General features: G+C 43.3%; 1 protein-coding gene across 6 annotated transcripts in view; it reads left to right on the top strand.

Annotated features, from left to right (window-relative positions):
* The window catches only part of LOC129840272 (nck-associated protein 5-like), a 189,379-nt gene that overhangs the window by 81,120 nt on the left and 83,711 nt on the right, over positions 1–24,548 (top strand). For all 6 annotated transcript variants that reach the window (XM_055908029.1, XM_055908030.1, XM_055908028.1 and 3 more), the window contains one exon: positions 15,789–15,922. In XM_055908029.1, coding sequence (XP_055764004.1) covers positions 15,789–15,922 — 134 coding nt within the window. The remainder of the gene's footprint in view (positions 1–15,788; positions 15,923–24,548) is intronic.

The following is a 24,548-nucleotide window of genomic DNA, read 5'->3' as shown; positions in this document are numbered from 1 at the left end:
GTAGATTGCAAGAGAAATGTTTCCTGGAAGCACCCCACTGAGACAGCGATGTTTACCATGGAGTCGTTGGAAAACACTTGGATGTTAGTTTGTGACTGCGGAGAACGACCTAGCCAGTGTATTGATTTCTGCATTGCGCTTCCTGAGGTACGCTGTAGCCGTCTGCAAGGTCAGACGTGACCATGCAATCAGAGTCACATGTGTTTTAACACAGTGCAGGCTCTCGCTGTTGAGGCTCACTGTAGCAAATTCCATACAGTCCCAGCACAAGAGAAGGAAGTTCCCACAGCTCTTATCTCAGGCTCCATTGGGAAACTCTGTGTGTCAGCACCTCGTCCTGTAGTCAGTCAGACTAAGAGACGGATCAGCCTCTGACCTTAGTGAAGAGCTAGTAGGGAAATATCTACTGCCTGGCTGTGTGTGGTTTTCTCTGAGTACTGCTTCTTCGAGTCGTGAGAGTGGATGCCATGCTAATTACAACTCCGGGTGTGTGTGTGAGGAAAGGGGGGTGAAGGAGGGATGAGTTATCTGTGTTAGACAGGAGGAGGGGAAGGGAGTGGTAAAAGAAGAATGTGGGGTGTGTGTGTGTGTGTGTGTGTCTCTCTGAGCTCCATTTTGAAATTGGGATTATCCCTCCTCTCACACACACATGCCTGGGAGATGCTCCTCTCCTCTGGGAGCTCAGGCATGGTCTTTAGGGTCTTTAATAGAAATCAAACGAGAGGGCTGCATCAGGGAGATAATTGTTAATGTGATGGCAAGGTGAACTCGAGAGTAACCTCCTCGCACACACAGCCACGTAATGATATACAGATACCGACACAGACACAGCCTCCAGAAGACGACAGATGAAATGCTGTAGACTTTGAAGTGTGCATCTCTGACCCTCCTTTTTAACTAGTTATGCTCTCTTCTCTGCGGAGGGAGGGAGGGAGGGTGGGAGGGAGGGAGGGAGGATTTTGATTTTGTAATACAACACTCAATGTTAATACAACTGAGTAACAAGTCTTAACTTTAGCTAGTGTTTTAAATTGGGGGGTACAGTTGTGCAAAACCATGGCAACTGCCAATGACTTGGGCCTTAGACTTCTGTATCATTCTTCATTGGGCATTTAAAGTTTGCTATCAGGACTTAAACTACAGGAGTTTGTAAAAAGCAATACATATGTATCAAGTGTCTCAGAGTAGGAGTGCTGATCTAGGATCAGTTGCTCACCCTGTCCATGTAACTCTATTTAAATCAGCACTCCTACTCTGATAGATATGGCCCCTGGTCTTCTAAATGAGAATTGAGGTTAAGATACTGAGTCCCTATATGATAGACATGACTTATATGCATTGGTTTATTGGTTATAAGGAGATGTTGTTATAGCCATACCTGCCAGGCCTTTGAACGTGCTGTGTACTGCTTAAACATTATCTTAAGCCCTGCAGGGTGTTTAATCAGCCAGCCCCACCCAGCCACCTTCCGTTCAAACTCAGTCAGGAAGAAAAACACTGGATCCCCCACAAGGTATTTGATGATGAGCTCTGGTAACTGGTCGTGTTTATGCTCAGAGAAGGCAGAACACAGGCCCAGTCACTCCAACAAGCGTGGCCTGTCTTTCTCCAGTCAAACCCTCTCATTCAGTACCAGTTGCTGCTGTGGGTTTCCCCTGGAATTCAGAATTCTGGAATTCTTCACATCCAAGCCAGCCCAGAGAGTGAGGAGTATTTGGGCTTGCTGGCTTAATGAGTCCTGGGAGTGTGGGGGAGTGCGTGTGGGCATGCATGCATGCGTGCGTGGGTGTTTCTGTCCTAGGCAGGATGCTGGGGAGGGAGAGAGAGAGAGAAGTAAAAAATGTGTGGCTTCTGAGGTCGCTAGGTGCTGCGGCTGAGATTATGACCACTGGACGCGGCTGTCTAAACAACATGGGGAAATAAATGCTGCACTTTGTGTGAAACACACTTTATTTTCTTTGCCTTCTGAGGCACAACATGGTATCACAGCTTAATAGACCCATAATGAAGTGTAGATGCGTACAGCTTGCATGCACAGACACATTCACACACAAGCAAGTCCACAAACACACGCACTCACACACACTCACACCACTTTATTTCTCCTTCCTTGATTACTGCATGTGATTTGCTCACGCTTGAATGAAACTCAAGCGAAAGGGATTGAAACATTTTCTCATCAGCATCGAATTCTAGGCTATTCAGCAGTCTCATTTACTCCAAAGGATCCAAATGCACCAGTGGTAATTCATGGGGAAAATGCGCTTAAGATAAACGGGGTACTGTTACAAGTCTGAGTGTTAAAAGAGATCTGGACAAACACACAGTGCAGTAGGCCAAATGGATGATGAACCAAAAAAGTGTGCCTATGCATTCTAGCTATAAGCTCTCCATTAGTGGGAAAAGAGAGAAAGGGATTGCATAGTGAGTTGAAGTAATAGAAATAGCATTACTTATATTCTAGAATTGTGCTAGTATAATAGCCTACTTCCATTCTATAGTATATTCCTTGTATTTCTATGGTTGATGTCTGTGTGGTGGACTGAGGTCTGTGTGGAGACAGCATGGAGATGCCTTTGACAGCTGTTTGGAGGATCTATGACACTGGTGAGGGCCTGGGGACCGAGCGGATCGCTGGGGACTCAGGTGCTGTCTCTACAGATTGGGGCTTATCAGCCATGTGCCGGGACAGAGGGATCCCAGTGATGGCTGTCACCGCTCGTCACCCATCTCAATGTGCGAAACCACTATGGGGACCATCACTGGGATCCCTCTCTCCCATAGTGGTTTCACACATTGAGATGGGTGACGAGCGGTGACAGGCAGGCCTAAATCGCATCTCCATAGAGCCAGCAGTCTCTGGACGGAGCACGTGGGGTGGGGGGGTTGGGGTGTGTGTGTGCTTACGTTTCTGCGTGTGTGTGTGTGTGCCTCTCTTTTTTTCTCTCTTTCTCTTTCTCTGTGTGAATGGACAGGGTGTGGGTCCCTTGGCAATGATAAATGGGCCACTCATATGGTTTACCATATCCCGGGGTGTGTGTATACTGTACATCCGCAGTGGCTGCCTACGTGAGAGCAATAGCCAGGCTCTAATGTAATGGTTTGCCCTGCATGATAATTGAATTGATGGACTCCCTAGGGACCTGTGGGGCAGTGATTTCTAGGGAATAGCATGAGGTTCAGTTTACACCATCCTCTGTATTTCGAAGATAAGTATTATTTTAGCAAATGGCCATGTTCAAGACTATAATCATATTTTATATTGCAATTTAAATAGGGATATTATGGTAATTGTTCTCTGCTCAACGTACCAAGGGCAGAGCTACTACTAAGAACCTGCCTGAAATGAAATTGTTATTTAGAAAATGTATTATTTCAATGCAATTAGGCTAAGAGAGTAAAGGCACTTCAGGCAAACATGCTACATGACATGCTACACATTCTACATGACATGCTACATGACATGCTACACATTCTACATGACATGCTACACATTCTACATGACATGCTACACATTCTACATGACATGCACCATGACATGCTACACATTCTACATGACATGCTACACATTCTACATGACATGCTACACATTCTACATGACATGCTACACATTCTACATGACATGCTACATGACATGCTACACATTCTACATGACATGCTACACATTCTACATGACATGCTACACATTCTACATGACATGCTACACATTCTACATGACATGCTACATGACATGCTACATGACATGCTACACATTCTACATGACATCCTACATGACATGCTACATGACATACTACACACGTTACATGACATTCTACATGACATGCTACACATTCTACATGACATGCTACATGACATGCTCCATGACATGCTACTCATTCTACATGACATGCTACATGACATGCTACTCATTGTACATGACATGCTACATGACATGCTCCATGACATGCTACTCATTCTACATGACATGCTACATGACATGCTACTCATTGTACATGACATGCTACACACGCTACATGACATGCTACATGATATGCTACATGACATGCTCATGACGACATGCTACATGACATGCTACTTTTTAAAGAATTTCTTGTTGTTGTTGTTGTCATAATAGCATGTAAATACCTGTATTCTCTATTGTAGTGAACACACATTGTTTAGCCTACAGTTTGCCAGTCAGACAAATCCCCTTGTTACACTTCTTCTAGCAGAATCCAGGCTGGTCAATATACTGCCAGCCTGGCAGGCAGACAGTAAACAACATGTATTATTGATGAAGGAGGAGGAACCTGCATGGTGCTTTGTGTCCCTGATGTTTGTGTTGCAGTACTGGGCCAAGGAGATATCCTCCAGACCTTTGATTCAGCGAGAGCCTCCCAGCCTCATACTGAGGTGCACTGTGTAATGAAGAGATTATTGAGTGAGAGAGGGGCACACATACACACACACACACACACACACACACACACACACACACACACACACACACACACACACACACACACACACACACACACACACACACACACACACACACACACACACACACACACACACACACACACACACACACACACACACACACACACACACACACACTCTCTCTCCTCACCCCTACACACACACACACACACACACACACCCTCTCCTCACCCCTACACACACACACACACACACACACACACACACACACACACACACACACACACACACACACACACACACACACACACACACACACTGCTAACATTGCACAGACTGCAGCTGGTGCACAATGTGGCCTTGAGAGACGCAGTAGTCTCTAATTAATTTAAAATCTCCTCCGGATCATGGAGGGGTATCAGGGGGTTACGGAAGGTCTAGTAATTCACTACTGAGAGCCCTGTCTGTCTGTCCCTTATGAATAAATGACAACACAATGCTGTAGATTTACACAGCCATGCTAGGACTGTGTCTAGTGCAACTGGGTTACTATAGCATGGAGCAATCAAGCCCAGTTACATATGCTGAATATTATGACAGAGACATGATTTGAAGTAATGATTCTATGTTTATACCATATGTATATATTTTGCTAATGATGGATCGTATGCATACACCCAGCTCCATATCCGTACCTTGTTTCACAGGGGTTGGGTTAAATGCGGAAAACACATTTTGGTTGAATGTATTCAGTTGTGCAACTGACTACGTAGTCCAATGTCTCACTCTTCACCGAACAATATTTGGATGCAGTCACTGGCCTTACTTATTTCCACACCATACCTTCCCAGGTAATAGCATGATAATCCCATTGAGTTCAAAGTTAATCCGAAATACCCAGCTACAATCCCTAGGCAGAGCCACTCGCTAAACCTTGATGAGTCAGCAGAATCATGAAGCATCTCATTTGACAGATTATATGACTGTTAAGAGTAAAGGAGGAGACATTAAATGTGACAAAAGTACCCGGTACAGTATTATAAATGTTCTAGGATCAGTTTTTCCTTTTAGATCACAATTAATAAGATTATATGGACAAGTAGGACTTGATCCTAGATCAGCACTCCAACTCTGAGACACTTTGTGAATATGGGCCTTGACAGATATGTTTTTTTAGGAAGAGAAGGCCATCTACTGGACAGAGAGGGAAGAACATCCGTGCAGACAGTTTACTACCATGCAAGCTAATCATAATCAGAGGTATAATCCTTTTTTTTGTCAGTTGAGACATCGAAGTAATTGCTGCTTTAGAAAGAATGCTTATGCTAGTTTTTCTACTGATTGCCTGAACAGTTCTTCTCACATCAAGTTGATCGTCTTTTTGACGATACTGAATGTAGTCTAGTCTAGCTGCAGCTTAATGTTAGTGGTTGGTTTTAGCACGTTGGAGTATGCTTTCAATTATCAGGCTTGGTATCACTGGGCAAGGCCAATTGCCATACGCATATAAAGTCTGTGGACAGTAAATACTGTAAATACTGTAATGTCTCGCTAGGATTTTCTGGCAATGTAAAGATATTTTAAAGTTGGATTTAACGGATCTGGGCCTTGTTAAATGGCAGAATTATACATTGAACAAAAGCAGAAGACTGCTTTTAATATAATGTATGCTGTTATAAGTGTGTTGTTGTTGAAGCTCTTGGCAAGGCTTGGTGTGCAGACGTTGGGTAGAGTTCCAAATTGCACCCTATTCCCTATGTAGTGCACTACTTTTGCCCAGGGCCCTTAGGGAGATTATCGAGTAGTATGTAGGGAATAGGGTGCCATTTGGGGTTGATAATTTTTATTTATTTCATGTTTGTTGTGCCTGGGGTATTTTTAAGTAGTTATGGTTAACAAAAGGCAGGGACAATGGACAATTGCAGGAACCCAGGCCAAATCACTGAACAATGTCATTTGCAGTTATGTTTGAGGCAAATTGGACCTTTGCATATAGAGGTGATTTTAACATACAGTAAACATCTTTAGACAATTAGTGTGGGTATTTGAACAATCGGTCGACACATTTTTGATGCCAAGTAATTTAAGTTACTCCTTGAATCCCTTAAATATTCAATCAAAATACCGCAATTTACCTTTAATTTTCTGATTAGATGTTTTTGTTTTTTGCACTGTGCCTGTGTTTAAACCTGTTTATGTTAGAGTTGGCTCATTTTTATGATAGAAAACCCATCTCTTCTGAAAGAGGAAAGGTCTAGTTTCCAAAAAGGTCACTAAACTGGATATCATAAGGTGAATTGGATATCATAAGGTGAATGCACCAATTTGTAAGTCGCTCTGGATAAGAGCGTCTGCTAATTGACTTAAATGTAAATGTAAATGTAAACTTTCGAAAGCGATTACTTCAACTCATGTTCAGTTGTTCAACTCCGGTCTAACTAGTCACGGTAAAGGAACTCATTTGGGTTTGGTCCAGCTCTAACTTGGCACCAGCCCTGTGGGTAGTGGGTTTATGTTCCTGTAGTGGCGTGTTATTTACGGCAGCCATTACGCGTGATGGAGAGGCTCCCTGGTGCGTAAAAGCCGCTCCACATAGTATCCCTGGATTTACGGTCGTGTTGAAGAGCTGGGGCTGGTTTCGGTTGTGAATAGGGTTTAACGCTCAACTGCTTTAGCGAATTAAAGTCTTGGGCCAAGTCACAGAGTTAGAGTGAAACATGGTCATTTATTGGACGGCTTCAACTCTAACACACTGGGCTCACAAATGAAGAAAAAAATGGTTTTGTCATAGTTTTGTATTTAATTTATTATTATCTTTTTTTGTCTGGAAACTGTCCTGGTTGTGGTGTTGCAGTAGTGTGGGGCACCTTCTTCATTCAGTGTTACTTTGTCTTTCTCTTTTAGACATTAACATTTTTGAATTGTTGACATTTAGAAGACACTCTTATCCAGAGCAACTTACAGTTAGTGCATTCATCTTAAGACAACGGGGGGGGGGGGGGGGGGGTTCAAGTGCGAGTGTTTGGCACTTTTGGGGGGAGGGGGAAGAGGTGGTATGAGGAAGGGGGCTTTGGGATTATTTAAGATACTCTTTGAAGAAGTAGGGTTTCAAATGTAATGTCTATGAGTAGGGTAATAGTGACTATGTGTGTGTATATATATATATATATATATATGGGTATATGGGTTGATTTGATATTCCTACTAACGATTAGTAGTGTCTAGGGGTAGGGTATAGGGATTGATTTGGTATTCACACTAACCATTAGTAGTGACTATGGGTAGGGTATAGGGGTTGATTTGGTATTCACACTAACCATTAGTAGTGTCTAGGGGTAGGGTATAGGGGTTGATTTGATGTATAGTTATATAGGTAGTTTGATTTGAGAGTAATACAGATTTGCTATATTAAGGCCTCCGTAGTATATATGGAGGTTTGAAATGTGTCATTCATGTTGTAAGGAGCCTGGTTTGTGCTATAGTAGGCTTGGTTAGTTCCTCTCCTGTATGCTGCTTGAGCTAGTGTGTTGTTCAATAGCCACTAGATGGCCCTGCAGTACTTGTCTTGTGAAATTGTCTGCTTTCAATTCCATCTGGGTTACCATACAGTGGACAACCTAATGAACAAGATCTTGGTGGTATTGCATATATCAGAAATAACATAATGATGATTAAAAAGCTTTGTTAATTTTTGCTTTTTCAAATGAACTCATGTTTTATATGTGATATTCACGAAGGTAAATATTTTATACCTATATATATTTTAATAGAGGTGAAGGAAAGGCCTTACTTTGTTTGCTCTAAGGCTCTATGCCACATGGAGTGTTGAACTAGTTGATTTTGGACAAGGTTATTCACTCAATTACAGTGACTCAGCACTATATATTTAATGGCTGACCAATGTATTTATTATTTAGCACCTTTTTTACCCCTTTTCTCCCCAATTTCGTGGAATCCAATTGGTAGTAGTTAGTCTTGTCTCATCGCTGCAACTCCTGTACGGACTCGGGAGAGGCGAAGGTCGAGAGTCATGCGTCCTCCAAAACACAACCCAACCAAGCCGCACTGCTTCTTGACACAACGCACATCCAACCCGGAAGCCAGCCGCACCAATGTATCGGAGGAAACACCGTACACCTGGCGACCTGGTCAGTGTGCACTGCGCCTGGCCCGCCACAGGAGTCACTAGTGCGCAATGATACAAGGATATCCCTGCCGGCCAAGCCCTCCCTAACCCGGACGACGCTGGGCCAATTGTGCGCTGCCCCATGGGCCTCCCGGTCGCGGCCGGTTGCGACAGAGCCTGGGCTCGAACCCAGAATGGGTTCAGGTGGCACAGCTAGCTCTGCGATGCAGTGCCTTAGACCACTGCGCCACCCGGGAGGCCTCTTTTAGTGTTTCTATCCAGATGCAGTCTCTAACTGACCCTGTTCAGGACAACAGTACAGAGAACAGAAGGAAGTCAGGAGATGAGACTTGTGCTTTTATAAGATGTCTATATAGGGAGACGTCCATACAGTGAGATGCATACAGTGTCAAGAAAAAGTATGTGAACCCTTTTGAAATACCTGGATTTTTGCATAAATTGGTCATACAATTTGATCTGATCTTCATCTAGGTCACAACAATAGGCAAACACAGTCTGCTTAAACTAATAACACACAAACAATTATACGTGTTCATGTCTTTATTGAACACACTGTGTAAACATTCACAGTGCAGGGTAGAAAAACTATGTGAACCCTTGGATTTAATAACTAGTTGACCCTCCTTTGGCAGCAATAACCTCAACCCAATGTTTTCGGTAGTTGCGGATCACACCTGCACAACGGTCAGGAGGAATTTTGGACCATTCCTCTTTACAAAACTGTTCCAGTTCAGCAATATTCTTGGGACGTCTGGTGTGAACTTCTTTCTTGAGGTCATGCCACAGCTTTTCAATCGGGTTGAAGTCATGACTCTGACTGGGCCACTCCAGAAGGCATATTTTCTTCTGTTGAAGCCATTCTGTTGTTGATTTACTTCTGTGTTTTGGGTCGTTGTCCTGTTACATCACCCAACTGTTGTGCTTCAATTGGAGGACAGATAGCCTAACATTCTCCTGCCAAATGTCTAGATAAACTTTGGAATTCATTTTTCCGTTGATGATAGCAAGCTGTCCAGGCCCTGAGGCAGCAAAGCAGCCCCAAACCATGATGCTCCCTCCACCATACTTTACAGTTGGGATGAGGTTTTGATGTTGGTGTGCTGTGACTTTTTACTCCACACATAGGGTTGTGTGTTCCTTCCAAACAACTCAACTGTAGTTTGATCTGTCCACAGAATATCTTGCCAGAAGCACTGTGGAACATCCAGGTGCTCTTTTGCATACTTCAGATGTGCAGCAAAAAAAAAATTGGACAGCAGTGGCTTCTTCTGTGGTGTCCTCCCATGAACATCATTCTTGTTTAGTGTTTTACGTATCGTAGACTTGTCAGAGATGGTAGCATGTTCCAGAGATTACTGTAAGTCTTTAGCTGACACTCTAGGATTCTTCTTAACCTCATTGAACATGCTGTGCTCATGCACATCTTGGCAGGATGGCCACTCCTAGGGAGAATAGCAACAAAGCTGAACTTTCTCCATTTATAGACTATTTGTTTTACCGTGGACTGATGAACATCAAGGCTTTTAGAGATACTTTTGTAACCCTTTCCAGCTTTATGCAAGTCAACAATTCTTAATCTTAAATCTTCTGAGATCTCTTTTGATTGAGGCATGGTTCACATCAGCCAATGCTTCTTGTGAATAGCAAACTTACATTTTGTGAGTGTTTTTTATAGGGCAAGGCAGCTCTATCTCCAATCTTGTCTCATTGATTGGACTCCAGGTTAGCTGACTCCAATTAGCTTTTGGATGAGGACATGAAGAGGACACACTATTTTTGTCTATTGTCTTAGATGAAGATCAGATCAAATTTAATCACCAATTTATGCAGAAATCCAGGTAATTCCTAGGGGTTCACATACTTTTTCTTGCCACTGTAGTAAGACATCCATATAGTAAGACTTATAGTAAGACATCCATGTAGTAAGACATCCATGTAGTAAGACATCCTTATAGTAAGACATCCATATAGTAAGACATCCATATAGTAAGACATCCATATAGTAAGACATCCATATAGTAAGACATCCATATAGTAAGACATCCATATAGTAAGACTTATAGTAAGACATCCATATAGTAAGACATCCATGTAGTAAGACATCCATATAGTAAGACATCCATATAGTAAGACATCCATATAGTAAGACATCCATATAGTAAGACATCCATATAGTAAGACATCCATATAGTAAGACATCCATATAGTAAGACATTCATATGGTAAGACTTATATTAAGACATTCATATAGTAAGACTTATAGTAAGACATTCATATAGTAATACTTATAGTAAGACATTCATATAGTAAGACATCCATATAGTAAGACATTCATATAGTAAGACTTATAGTAAGACATTCATATAGTAAGACTTATAGTAAGACATTCATATAGTAAGACTTATAGTAAGACATTCATATAGTAAGACATCCATATAGTAAGACATCCATATAGTAAGACATTCATATAGTAAGACTTATAGTAAGACATCCATATAGTAAGACGTATAGTAAGACTTATAGTAAGATATCCATATAGTAAGACATCCATATAGTAAGACTTATAGTAAGACATCCATATAGTAAGACTTATAGTAAGACATTCTTATAGTAAGACATCCATATAGTACGACTTATAGTAAGACATCCATATAGTAAGACGTATAGTAAGACTTATAGTAAGATATCCATATAGTAAGACATCCATATAGTAAGACTTATAGTAAGACATCCATATAGTAAGACATCCATATAGTAAGACTTATAGTAAGACATCCATATAGTAAGACATCCATATAGTAAGACATCCATATAGTAAGACATCCATATAGTACGACTTATAGTAAGACATCCATATAGTAAGACGTATAGTAAGACTTATAGTAAGATATCCATATAGTAAGACATCCATATAGTAAGACTTATAGTAAGACATCCATATAGTAAGACTTATAGTAAGACATTCTTATAGTAAGACATCCATACAGTAAGACATCCATATAGTACGACTTATAGTAAGACATCCATATAGTAAGACATCCATATAGTACGACTTATAGTAAGACATCCATATAGTAAGACATCCATATAGTAAGACATATAGTAAGACATCCATATAGTAAGACATCCATATAGTTTGACATCCATATAGTAAGACATCCATATAGTAAGACATCCTTATAGTAAGACATCCTTATAGTAAGACATCCATATAGTACGACTTATAGTAAGACATCCTTATAGTAAGACATCCTTATAGTAAGACATCCATATAGTACGACTTATAGTAAGACATCCTTATAGTAAGACATCCATATAGTAAGACATCCATATAGTTTGACATCCATATAGTAAGACATCCATATAGTAAGACATCCATATAGTAAGACAACCATATAGTAATATACAGTTTAAGTCGGAAGTTTACATACACTTAGGTTGGAGTCATTAAAACTCGTTTTTCAGCCATTCCACAAATATCTTGCTAACAAACTATAGTTTTGGCAAATTGGTTAGGACATCTACTTTGTGCATGACACAAGTAATTTTTCCAACAATTGTTTACAGACAGATTATTTCACTTATATTTCACTGTATCACAATTCCAGTGGGTCAGAAGTTTGCATACACTTAGTTGACTATGCCTTTAAAGAGCTTGGAAAATTCCAGGAAATGTATTTCAAGGCCTACCTTCACACTCAGTGCATCTTTGCTTGACATCATTGGAAAATCAAAAGAAATCAGCCAAGAGCTCAGGAAAAAAATTGGTGATCATATCTGACCTAAAACAGGGATTTTATACTCTGATTAAATGTCAGGAATTGTGAAAAACTGAGTTGAAATGTATTTGGCTAGGGTGTATGTAAACTTCCGACTTCAACTGTATTTCATAACATCTATTTTAGCAGTGCATTTGTAATTCTACAGTTCAGGAGAACGACATCATGTTTCTAATTCGAGCTCCTAATGCCGTCCCAGTTGCCATGGCACAAAATGGATGCCCAGTATAATGCAGCACTCTGCACTGTAATAATAACAAGCTGTTGATTCAAATGTACAATTGTAAGGCAACCAGCTGCAATAGGATTGTGAGTATGCTTTAAAAAAAAAAACTCACAATCCTATTGCAGCTGTGGTAATAAGTTAATATTGTACATCTTCTGACCTAACCCTGATACACAATCCATGTCTCAATTGTATCAAGGCTTAAAAATCCTTCTTTAACCTGTCTCCTCTCCTTCCTCTCCACCGCTTGAAGTGGATTTAACAAGTGACATAAATAAGGGATCATAGCTTTCACCTGGATTCTCCTGGTCAGTCTATGTCAGGTGTCCTTAATGTCTTGTACACTCAGTGTAAGTTAAAGCTTAAACCCTGCTGCTAGAATCAGCGGAAAGCTGCACTAATGCTAGATTTTTCTTTACTAAACATGGTTTTTAAAGACTCCACTGCAGGCTCACTGCTGAAAGATGATCAACTTTTGCTACAGAGTCTCGAAAAGCAGAAAAGCTTCTGAACATCCCATTTTTTTTCTATGACCCTAATTGGAACATGCACTATGTCCTGAAGCCTCAGAAGTTACTCCAAAGGAGAAACTGTCCTCGGTTCAGATTCTCCACTTCAAAGGCAATGCGGCCTGCCTGCCTTCCTGTCTGACCATCTCAGGGAAGAAGTTTCAAGTCAAAGATAATGTCGGGGTTCTGTGGTAAAGTTTTGTGGGGCCAAACACTGCCTGCTCTACATCTAAACTTCCACAAGCTGGTTGACTTTGGGGATTTCCCTTGAAGATACTTTAACACTGAAGACATGATATGGAGAAAGTTAGTGCACTAATTTAACTATAATCTGCCTCCATATGGCAAAATCTACCTAGTTACAGTAAGTGGCAGATGTAACTATTGATCACTGCATGCTGGGTAAGCCTCTTAGCCGTACAGTAGGTTTAACCACTCAACCATCTCCCTCTGTCTAGGGTGTACTAAGCTCATTGCCAAAATATAAGGTTGTTTACTTCTGGTTAAAAAAAAGAGAGGCCGTGACACTGTTGAACACAATAATGGTACAAAGTGAAACGAACACTGCCCCTACCTCGCTGTCCAATTAATGTGCATGAATTGAGGGGAAAACTGAAGAGGAAATTGGACATATCCTCCTCATATCTGCCAAGAGTGGCTGAATTTCCTCTTCACTTGAACACTATAACATACAGTACAATATTAGGGGCTGTGATTATAGCAAAGGGAAATCGTGCCTAGAATAAATGTAGATACTGATAGCCGTTCTTTACAGTATGTTTTATGGACATTCCATGATATATCTCATTCCCAGTGAAGGCTATAGTTATAGGGGATGCCTCGAAAGGAAGGAAGGAAAAGGGGATACCTAGTCAGTTGCACAGCTAAATGCATTCAACCGAAGTATGTCTTCCACATTTAACCCGATCCCTCTGATTCGACGTCAACGGCGCCCGGAGCAGATGTTGTTGGGGGTTAACTGCCTTGCTCAAGGGCAGAATGGCAGATTCTTTCCAACTTGTTGGCTCGGGGATACAAACCAGCAACGTTTTAGATACTGGCCCAACCGCTAACTGCCTCCTACACAGTATATAGCCACCAAGTCCATGGGTAGCTGACTATGGCTGTCTTACAATTTCATCACGTGTGTCATTCACAGTGAACATTGTAGTGGATGCGTCAACATAGACTACAAGGCCATGGGAAGTTGACTATATATAGATGTCTTAATATACAGTTGAAGTCGGAGGTTTACATACACCTTAGCCAAATACATTTCAACTCAGTTTTTCACAATTCCTGACATTTAATCCTAGTAAGAATTCCCTGTACAAAGATTCACCACTTTATTTTAAGAATGTTAAATGTCAGAATAATAGTAGAGAGAATTATTTGTTTCAGCTTTTATTTCTTTCATCACATTCCCAGTGGGTCAGAAGTTTACATACACTATATTAGTATTTGGTAGCATTGTCTTTAAATTGTTTAACTTGGGTTAAACGTTTCGGGTAACCTTCCACAAGCTTCCCACAATAAGTTGGGTGAATTTTGGCCCATTCCTCCTGACAGAGCTGGTGTAACTGAGTCGGGTTTCTAGGCCTCCTTGCTCGCACACACCTTTTCAGTTCTGTCCACAAATTTTCTATAGGATTGAGGTCAGGGCTTTGTGATGGCCACTCCAATATCTTGACTTTGTTGTCCTTAAGCCATTTAGCCACAACTTTGGAAGTATGCTTGGGGTCATTGTCCATTTGGAAGACCCATTTGCGACCAAGCTTTAACTTCCTGACTGATGTCTTGAGATGTTGCTTCAATACATCCACATAATTTTCCTGCCATCTATTTTGTGAAGTGCACCAGTCCCTCCTGCAGCAAAGCACAACCACAACATGATGCTGCCACCCCGTGCTTCACGGTTGGGATGGTATGAAGGCTGCGTGGTCCCATGGTGTTTATACTTCCGTACTTATGTTCGTACAGATGAACGTGGTACCTTCAGGCGTTTGGAAATTACTCCCAAGGATGAACCAAACCTGTGGAGGTCTACAATGTTTTTTTCTGAGGTTTTGGCTGATTTATTTTGATTTTCCCATGATGTCCAGCAAAGAGGCACTGAGTTTGAAGGTAGGCCTTGAAATACATCCACAGGTACACCTCCAATTGACTCAAATGATGTCAATTAGCCTATCAGAAGCTTCTAAAGCCATGACATAATTTTCTGGATTTTTCCAAGCTGTTTAAAGGCACAGTCAACTTAGTGTATGGTAACTTCTGACACACTGGAATTGTGATACAGTGAATTATAAGTGAAATAATCTGTCTTTAAGCAATTGTTGGAAAAATTACTTGTGTCATGCACAAAGTAGATGTCCTAACCGACTTCCCAAAACTATAGTTTGTTAACAAGAAATTTGTGGAGTGGTTGAAAAACGAGTTTTCATGACTCCAACCTAAGTGTATGTAAACTTCTGACTTCAACTGTAGATGTCATGACATAAATATTATGAAATAGATATTATGAAATGCATATTATGAAATAGATATTATGAAATAGATATTTGTGACATGTAGATAGTCACAGACTTTGGTCTATGTTGCTGGTGGCTTTTCTGTCTCTCTACCTGTTGACCAGTAACAACACCTGTTACATTTAGCTGTTTTGTTGACAGCCAGCAGCCAACCTGACTCTGTCCTTTTCCCCACAGCGACAAAAGCTGATTCACGTGCTAGAGGAAGAGCGACGCCTGCGATTGGACAGTGAGAAGCGGCTTCGGGAGGTGACGGACGAGTCGGAGCTGGGCCGAGCGCAGATGGTTTCGCTACAGCAGCACTTCTCCAGGTAACACGCAGTCCCTACGCACGCACCCACGCACACACACATATACATACACACTGACACAGGCACAGACATTAGCGCGCGCGCGCACACACACACACACACACACACACACACACACACACACACACACACACACACACACACACACACACACACACACACACACACACACACACACACACACACACACCGCCGTCCCACGCGCCATGGAAACGTTTCCATGACAACATACCAGTAGGCACCACCAGCTTACTGTACCACTGTATCATGACATAGGTCAGACACAACCTATATAGGCCTAGATACATTCTGTCTATGCTACCATCAGATTGCACTGCTGTACTCATTGACATATTGCCAAAGATTTTAATGCCACAGACTTTGCCACAGGTTTCAAACTAGGGGCCAATTTTAATTTACACCCCAAAAAATGAGCCATCTCTGTTTGTAAATCTTTTGTGTTGAGAAATCTTTATTGCAAACCGTCTCTCCTCTTATCTTTCTCCACTTCATTGGAGAGTATAGACCTACCTCTTGGTGTGTCACTTCATCAGTCAACCTTGACTGTATTGAAATACACATTTGTATCTCTCCAACATTCAAAATGAAGGAAGGATGAAGTCTTTGTCAGTTCTCTGACCGTGAAGAATGACAACTGCTTCGAGAGTCCATTTCCCCCTTACTGTATGATCATTTTCATCCTACTACAGGCTCATTGAGGTGTGACAGTATGTAAAAGAATTCACCACTCAGCTCCGAACTGATGTCATAATTAGGAGATAGTCATTCAACGCACCGCCTTACGAGAATAACCCGTGGATTTTTATAATGAGCGCTTATCTTCCCATTTTAAATTGGGTGAGAAAATCTGTCATATTAAAATAGTCTGACATTGGATTGGAGTTAGTTGTCTGGAGTTAGTTGCTCAGAATGACCTCTAAACGTGTAGTTGTCATAGTTGTCATGTAGTGTTTAACTATGGGGTTAGTCCAGCTATGGTACAAGTCTAACAATGGTATTAGTGCTTCTTCTCTAAGTTCTGTATTAGTATTGTAAGAAATCTGACCTTCTTAAGACCAAGGATGTTTGTGGGCCAGTGGTTACTGTCGCTGCCCTTGGTCAAGGCGATTGGAGTTCAAGCATCCCCCAAATCGCAACAATGGTGTCAGAAGTGGGATTCTGACCCACGCCTCCAAGGAATGTCAGATGTGTAGTGGCTATTCTGGCTACTCACCCGCTTCACTCGACCTCATTCACAACAGCCTTGATGGCTAACACACTGCAATGCACATCTATTAAATGTTAATTCACTTATATCCCAATGATTCTATATGGTGTCAAACTTAATGGAGAAATAGTGGTTAAGCCATCAGCATGGGCCATTGTCATTCCAGCCCACAAGCTTAACATATCCATGCCCCACAAATCTGTATCATGTTCAGCCTTGGCTGTGGCATCCTGTCACCATATATCTATATGCATATCTATCAACACATTCATTCTGTCGCGGAACTCCTTTATCCATGTGGGCGTACAGTATGGATTAGATTTTGCAGTCAGCACAGAGAACACAGTCAGCTCAGACATGCTATTGTTTATCTGTATAGTAGCTAGCTGCCCCCCCCCCCCCCATATGGAATAATGCCTGAGGAATCGTGCACAGATCATTCAACACAGAGATCTAATAAAAGTCAGTGAGCGGGGGCGACATCGTATCATGTTTACATAAGTGCCTGTCTCCAGTCTTTGTCCCTATTCATATCGCCCTTCCCTGACTGCCTCTGTGACTGCCTCAGTTATGTCTGCCATCAGTCTGATCCCCAATCAGTGTCTGACTCAACCAGCCATAGCCTTATTATGTGTTCTGTCACATCATCCAGACTCCAGGCTGATCTCAGATCTGTTTATATTCTGGGCTATCACTGGCGCGGACCAATGAATCAGCTGATAGAGTTAGCATAACGATGCCCGATGTCCCATAGCCCGAATAAGTGAGGCGAGCCAGACTGGGTGTGCATGTATGTGTGTAGGGGAAAAAATATATTAGGCTTATCTGTGATTGGGTCCTGCTATAGTCCCTTTGTGACAGATGCTTCCGTCGCTGGGCGGTTGCCTCTCTCCAGAGGGATTGTTCTTATTGGCTGTGACTCCTGTGGATGACTGCATGCCTCCTCGGCCCCTAGACTGTGGAAGAACAGGAATTCCATTATGTCCTTATAATGCTCAGCGAAAAGAGACCTTCCCGTCACACGCTATAGGAGATGAAGTGCTTGGCATTGCTGGTGTAATTCTCCCTGTATTGCTCATTGTCAGTAGTGGTGGATGGCAGTAATTTCAACAAGGATTGCTAGAAATGTGTTTTTTTGTCATTATATTGCTCTTGTTTCTGTACTTTTCAGTGCCTATTAAAGGAGGTGTCCCTGCAGTGACACACAGAGGAGCTAAAAGGCTTTAGAGAGACTCAGTGGCTTGTTGAATTCATAATGTTTGTTTTTGCATGTCGGAGTGTCTGGCTGCGTCGGTGGGTTCGGGTGTGGGTGCGTGTGCTTGTGTGTTTATTGCGTATGTGTGTGTGTGTGTGATTTGCGTGTATCCCTGCATGTGTGTATGTGTGTGTGTACCTGGCCTCTCATTGGATTATTATATTTACATGGGAGCCAGTAATGTGTGGCGGTGGTCGCAGTGGCAGATGGGACATCTCTGTGGTCACTTTAATTAAGAGCTTACCAGCCAGCAAACCAGCCAGCAAGCCAGTCAGTCAGCAGGCTGCCCACACTGTCTTCAGCCTGAACCTTTGACCCACTTGATAATGCCAGCTCTGCACTCTTAAGTCACTGACACACACACACACACACACATTGTGTCTAGTACTTAGTTCAGGATGATTGAGCATATTGTGCCATCCTATAGTTGCATTATTTCATTACTATATTGTTACCTGCATTATTACTTGTAATCCCACTAAAATCTGATTCTCCAGTGAAATAACTTTCCATTGTACCTGTTTCTTTGGTTGTCAAGGATAGAACCTACAGTATATGCCCTGCATTCATCTAGGCAACATATACTCTTCATCCCAAAAGGCACCCTATTCCCTACATAATGCACTACTTTTGACTAGAGCCCTATGGCCCATGCTTGAAAGTAGTGAACTATTTAGGGAATATGGTACCATTTGGGACACAGACATAGCCTACCATTCATTTCTCATCAGAAGAGAATAGCCTCTTCACATGAATGTGTCCTCATAGATAATATCCAGGAATTATGGAGGTTGACATCCAATCTCTTCGGGTGTTTTCACACTTGGTCAATTTTTGCAGAATTTGTTTGTGCAGTGTCAACACTCCAAAGGAAATCAGACACCTCAAAAGTGCCCCTGAAACAAACCCAAACTGAAACCATCTCGAAAGGTGGCCTGAGTTCGGTTCTCTGGAATTCCGCTGTCCGGCTCACTTTTTTAGGGCAGTGTGAACACAAAGCTCCCCAGGTTCGCTTCTCATTATTTCCGGCATAACACACTAGACTACTGCAACACCGTTTCCTCTGACACAACCCCTCACATTGGTTCCACGAAAGAGAGAAGATGATGACGTGTAGGGTCACAGAAAAAAATAGCTGATTAGCGATGCACAGATATTACAACATTTGTGTGGATATGTTATCTATAGGATGAGAGCCTTGTAAACTGTTTATTTGATTATGGGGGTTGAATAGCGTAGGAAGACAACAACATATTTGGTGAATCAATGCTTGCTCTTAAAGGGGCATTTGGTGTACAATTTTCAATTACAACATTATTTAATCTGCAGTTATTCTTCTGCTATTTATTCTGTTGTTAATATTATCTTCTGATCATTATTATTATGACTCATATTTTAAATAAATGCAGTCTATTAGCTTCCAAAATGTGAGTAGGTATATCTAGCTGTCTGATAACATGTTCGGATGGAATTGCTTGTCCTGCACTTTGTAAAAACCCAGAATGCATTGATTGAATGTTGGAAAATAGTATTACTTCCTTTCTAAACATAACAATGTGTGTTGTTGTTTGTGTTGTTGTTTGTGTCGCACTGCTTTGCTTTATCTTGGCCAGGTCGCAGTTGTCACGCCCTGGCCTTAGTATTCATTGTTTTCTTTATTATTTTAGTACGCCTACACGGTCCGGTATTTCCGGCGCCACCTTCCCGCCCCAGTCCAGTTCCACCAGTGCCTACACCACACACCAGGCTTCCAGTGTGTCTCCAGAGCCCTGTTCCTCCTCCACGCACTCGTCCTATGGTGCGTGTCTCCAGCCCGGTACCACCAATTCCGGCACCACGCACCAAGCCTCCAGTGTGTCTCCAGAGTCCTGTGCATCCTGTTGCTGCTCCCCGCATTAGCCCTGAGATGCGTGTCCCCAGCCCGGTACCACCAGTTCCGGCACCACGCACTAGGCCTAATGTGCGTTCCCAGGGTCCAGTATGCCCTGTTCCTTCTCCCCGCACTAGCCTGAAGGTGCGTGTCCTTAGCCCGGTGCCTCCAGTTCCGGCACCACGCACCAGGCCTACAGTGCGCCTATTCCGGCCAGAGCCATCCGTCTTCCCAGCTCCATCTGAGCCATCCGTCTCCCCAGCGCCATCTGAGCCATCCGTCTCCCCAGCGCCGTCTGAGCCATCCGTCTGCCCAGCGCCGTCTGAGCCATCCGTCTGTCCCGAGCCATTAGAGCCGCCCGTCTGTCCCGAGCCGTCAGAGCCGTTAGTCAGTCAGGAGCCGCTAGAGCCATTCGTCAGTCAGGATCTGCCAGAGCCGCCAACCAGACAGGATCTGCCAGAGCCGCCAACCAGACAGGATCTGCCAGAGCCGCCAACCAGACAGGATCTGCCAGAGCCGCCAACCAGACAGGATCTGCCAGAGCCGCCAACCAGACAGGATCTGCCAGAGCCGCCAACCAGACAGGATCTGCCAGAGCCGCCAACCAGACAGGATCTGCCAGAGCCGCCAACCAGACAGGATCTGCCAGAGCCGCCAGCCAGACAGGATCTGCCAGAGCCGCCAGCCAGCCATGAGCAGCCAGAGCCGCCAGCCAGCCATGAGCAGCCAGAGCCGCCAGCCAGCCATGAGCAGCCAGAGCCGCCAGCCAGCCATGAGCAGCCAGAGCCGCCAGCCAGCCATGAGCAGCCAGAGCCGCCAGCCAGCCATGAGCAGCCAGAGCCGTCAGCCAGCCATGAGCAGCCAGATCCGTCAGCCAGCCATGAGCAGCCAGATCCGTCAGCCAGCCATGAGCAGCCAGATCCGTCAGCCAGCCATGAGCAGCCAGATCCGTCAGCCAGCCATGAGCAGCCAGATCCGTCAGCCAGCCATGAGCAGCCAGATCCGTCAGCCAGCCATGAGCAGCCAGATCCGTCAGCCAGCCATGAGCAGCCAGATCCGTCAGCCAGCCATGAGCAGCCAGATCCGTCAGCCAGCCATGAGCAGCCAGATCCGTCAGCCAGCCATGAGCAGCCAGATCCGTCAGCCAGCCATGAGCAGCCAGATCCGTCAGCCAGCCATGAGCAGCCAGATCCGTCAGCCAGCCATGAGCAGCCAGATCCGTCAGCCAGCCATGAGCCGTCCAGCCAGGAGCCGCCAGAGCCGTCCAGCCAAGATCCGCCAGAGCAGTCATCCAGCCAGGATCCGTCCCTCAGTCCGGAGCTGCCGTCCCTCAGTCCGGAGCTGCCCCTTATCCTGGTGCTGCCCCTTACCCTGGTGCTGCCCCTTACCCTGGTGCTGCCCCTTACCCTGGTGCTGCCCCTTAGTCCGGTGCTGCCCCTTAGTCCGGTGCTGCCCCTTACCCTGGTGCTGCCACTTACCCTGGTGCTGCCCCTTAGTCCGGTGCTGCCCCTTACCCTGGTGCTGCCACTTACCCTGGTGCTGCCCCTTAGTCCGGTGCTGCCCCTTAGTCCGGTGCTGCCCCTTAATCCGGTGCTGCCCCTTAATCCAGTGGGGTTGAGGTGGAGGGTGGCCATTTGTAGGAGGCTACGTAAGCGGGTAGTGACTATGGTGGGGTGGGGACCACGACCAGTACCGGAGCCGCCGCCGTGGAAGGACGCCCACCCAGACCCTCCCCTAGACTATGTGCTGGTGCGCCCGGAGTTCGCACCTTAAGGGGGGGGGGTTATGTCACGCCCTGGCCTTAGTATTCTTTGTTTTCTTTATTATTTTAGTTAGGTCAGGGTGTGACATGGGTAATTTATGTGGGTTTTGTAGTGTCTAGGGTGGTTGTAAGGTTTAGGGGGTTTATTTAGAGTAGTTGGGTTTATGTTTAGTATAGTTGTCTAGCTGTGTCTATGGTTGAGTGTAGGTGTTTAGGAAAGTCTATGGTTGCCTGAATTGGGTCTCAATTAGAGACAGCTGGTTATTGTTGTCTCTGATTGGGAGCCATATTTAAGGTAACCATAGGCTTTAGTTTGTTGTGGGGAATTGTCTATTTCGATGTTCTATGTTGCATGTATGCATTAGTTCATTCTTAGCTTCACGTTCGTCTGGTTGTTAGTTTGTTAAAGTGGTTTCGTTTTGTGTTTGTTCTCTTCTTAATAAAAGAAGATGTTCTTTTCACGCGCTGCGCCTTGGTCCTCACTCTCTCCTATAGACGATCGTGACAGCAGTTGTAAATGAGAACTTGTTCTCAACTAGCCTACCTGATTAAATAAAGGTGAAATCATTTCTGTTTTTTAAAATGTGAATTTTAAGAGGACTCAGGCCACAGAATCGGTGAAGTGAATTGGCAAAAGAGTTGAGTCCTCATTCAAAGGCAAGGGCAGTGGGAATAGAAAGAGAACTCAGTTCTTTGGCTTTTTTTACCCCAGAGTTCACTTTAAAGAGGACTGAGATCAGTTATTTTAAAGAGGACTGTATGTGAAAACACCCTTAAATAGACTGGAATCTATTTGACCCATGGCAACAATTCATTTGAGTATCGTTAATTGTGGCTCCCGAGTGGCGCAGCTGTCCAAGGCAGTGCATCTCCATGCAAGAGGCATCACAACAGTCCCTGGTTCGTATCCAGGCAGTATCACATCCCATAGGGTGGGACAAAATTGGCCCAGTGTTTGTTCTTGACTGATGAAATAAAGGTTAAATTAAATCTAAATGAGGTCACATTGAATGATAGTGCATTGAAATAAGGTTAGAATAGGACCTCTAAATTGGATAAAGATAAAATACCACAACCACATATCAATATTCCGGTAACATTTTTATAGCCTGCAGGAATAATGCTTTATAACATGTTATGAGCCTTTATGGGCCTGTCTTAAAGGGCTTATAATATGTTATGTCTGTCTATATGTAACAGAACCATATTTTTTCAGTCAAACTTCCTTAACATAACAGGACACCCTTTTTTGTCAAGTTATTAGTCTGTTTTAGTTTTGTCTTTCCACAGCCTGGTTTCATAGACGAGACGTAACATAGTAAACGTAAATTCGGGAATACTCAAATTAGTATGATATGTTATGTTTGGTATGGCTACTTAAGTACTTAAGACAGAAAAGAAAGTAGGGTGGTTGGTCGGGGTGGATGGGTAGGCGTATAATGCAAACGTCTAACAACCCAAATGCGACGTCTAGTAAACCAAAAGTTTTGAGTGCGAATCTCATCACGGACAACTTGAGCATTTTATCTAATGACCAACTTTTCAACTACTTACTACTTTTTAGCTACTTTGCAACTACTTAGCATGTTAGCTAACCCTTCCCCTAACCTTAACCCAACACTTAACTTCTAAACTTAAACCTAACTCCTAACCCAAACCCCTAGCCTATCTAACATTAGCCACCTAGTTAGAATTCATAATATATATTATGTTTTGCAAATTCGGAAACATATTGTACTTTTTGCAAATTCATCATATAAATATGAATTGTAATTCGTAACATATCATACGAAATGGGTGATGGACATCCACAAACTAATGCATACATATGAAATATAACATATCATACTAAATGGAGTGTCCCAGATTTATGTACAGAATAATACGAAATGCTCTGAGACCAGGTTGCTTTCCAATCTCCTGTTTTATAAAACCAAGGTGTTATGTGCTGATATGAGAGAGTTATGTTAATGAGCTCCTTGTTAGATCCATAGCACCTCGCTGTCTTCCTCCTTCCTTCTCTCTGATCAGGGAATAGAGAAAACACACACATCAGAGAAAGCCTAAGAGTGGTGCCAGATGAACCCCAGAGAAGCACAGCTTTTTACTAGGCCAAGCGTCGATGTGTGTGTGCTTCCTGATGTGCCTTTGTTTTCTTTTCGGGAGGTGAATTTAAGGCCAGGAACCTGATCGAAACAATCGTTCAGTAGTGGGTCGTCTGGCTTCCTTCTCTGTTTTGTACACAAAAAGACGTCATAGTCTCGGTTCCCAGTTTTGTGTTTTCCTTTGTGTTCATGTCTGTCCTCAGATCAGCAGGTCTGCATTCCTTAAGGGACTGGTCACTCACACACTCGAACCCCACCAACACACACACACCCTCCCCCATCCCTATCCAGCTGAGCATTAAAGGGGAGGAGACCCCAGCAGGAAGGTCACATGGTCAGCCCCTGACTTGGGTCAGCCCTCAGGGAGCTAGCTCTAGATTGGTCGTCATTAAAACTCAGGGATTAG

This window comes from Salvelinus fontinalis, chromosome 41, assembly GCF_029448725.1.
Source record: "Salvelinus fontinalis isolate EN_2023a chromosome 41, ASM2944872v1, whole genome shotgun sequence".
Lineage (NCBI taxonomy): Eukaryota > Metazoa > Chordata > Actinopteri > Salmoniformes > Salmonidae > Salvelinus > Salvelinus fontinalis.
The sequence above is the reverse complement of the archived record's forward strand: the minus strand, read 5'-3'. Positions and strand labels throughout refer to the sequence as shown.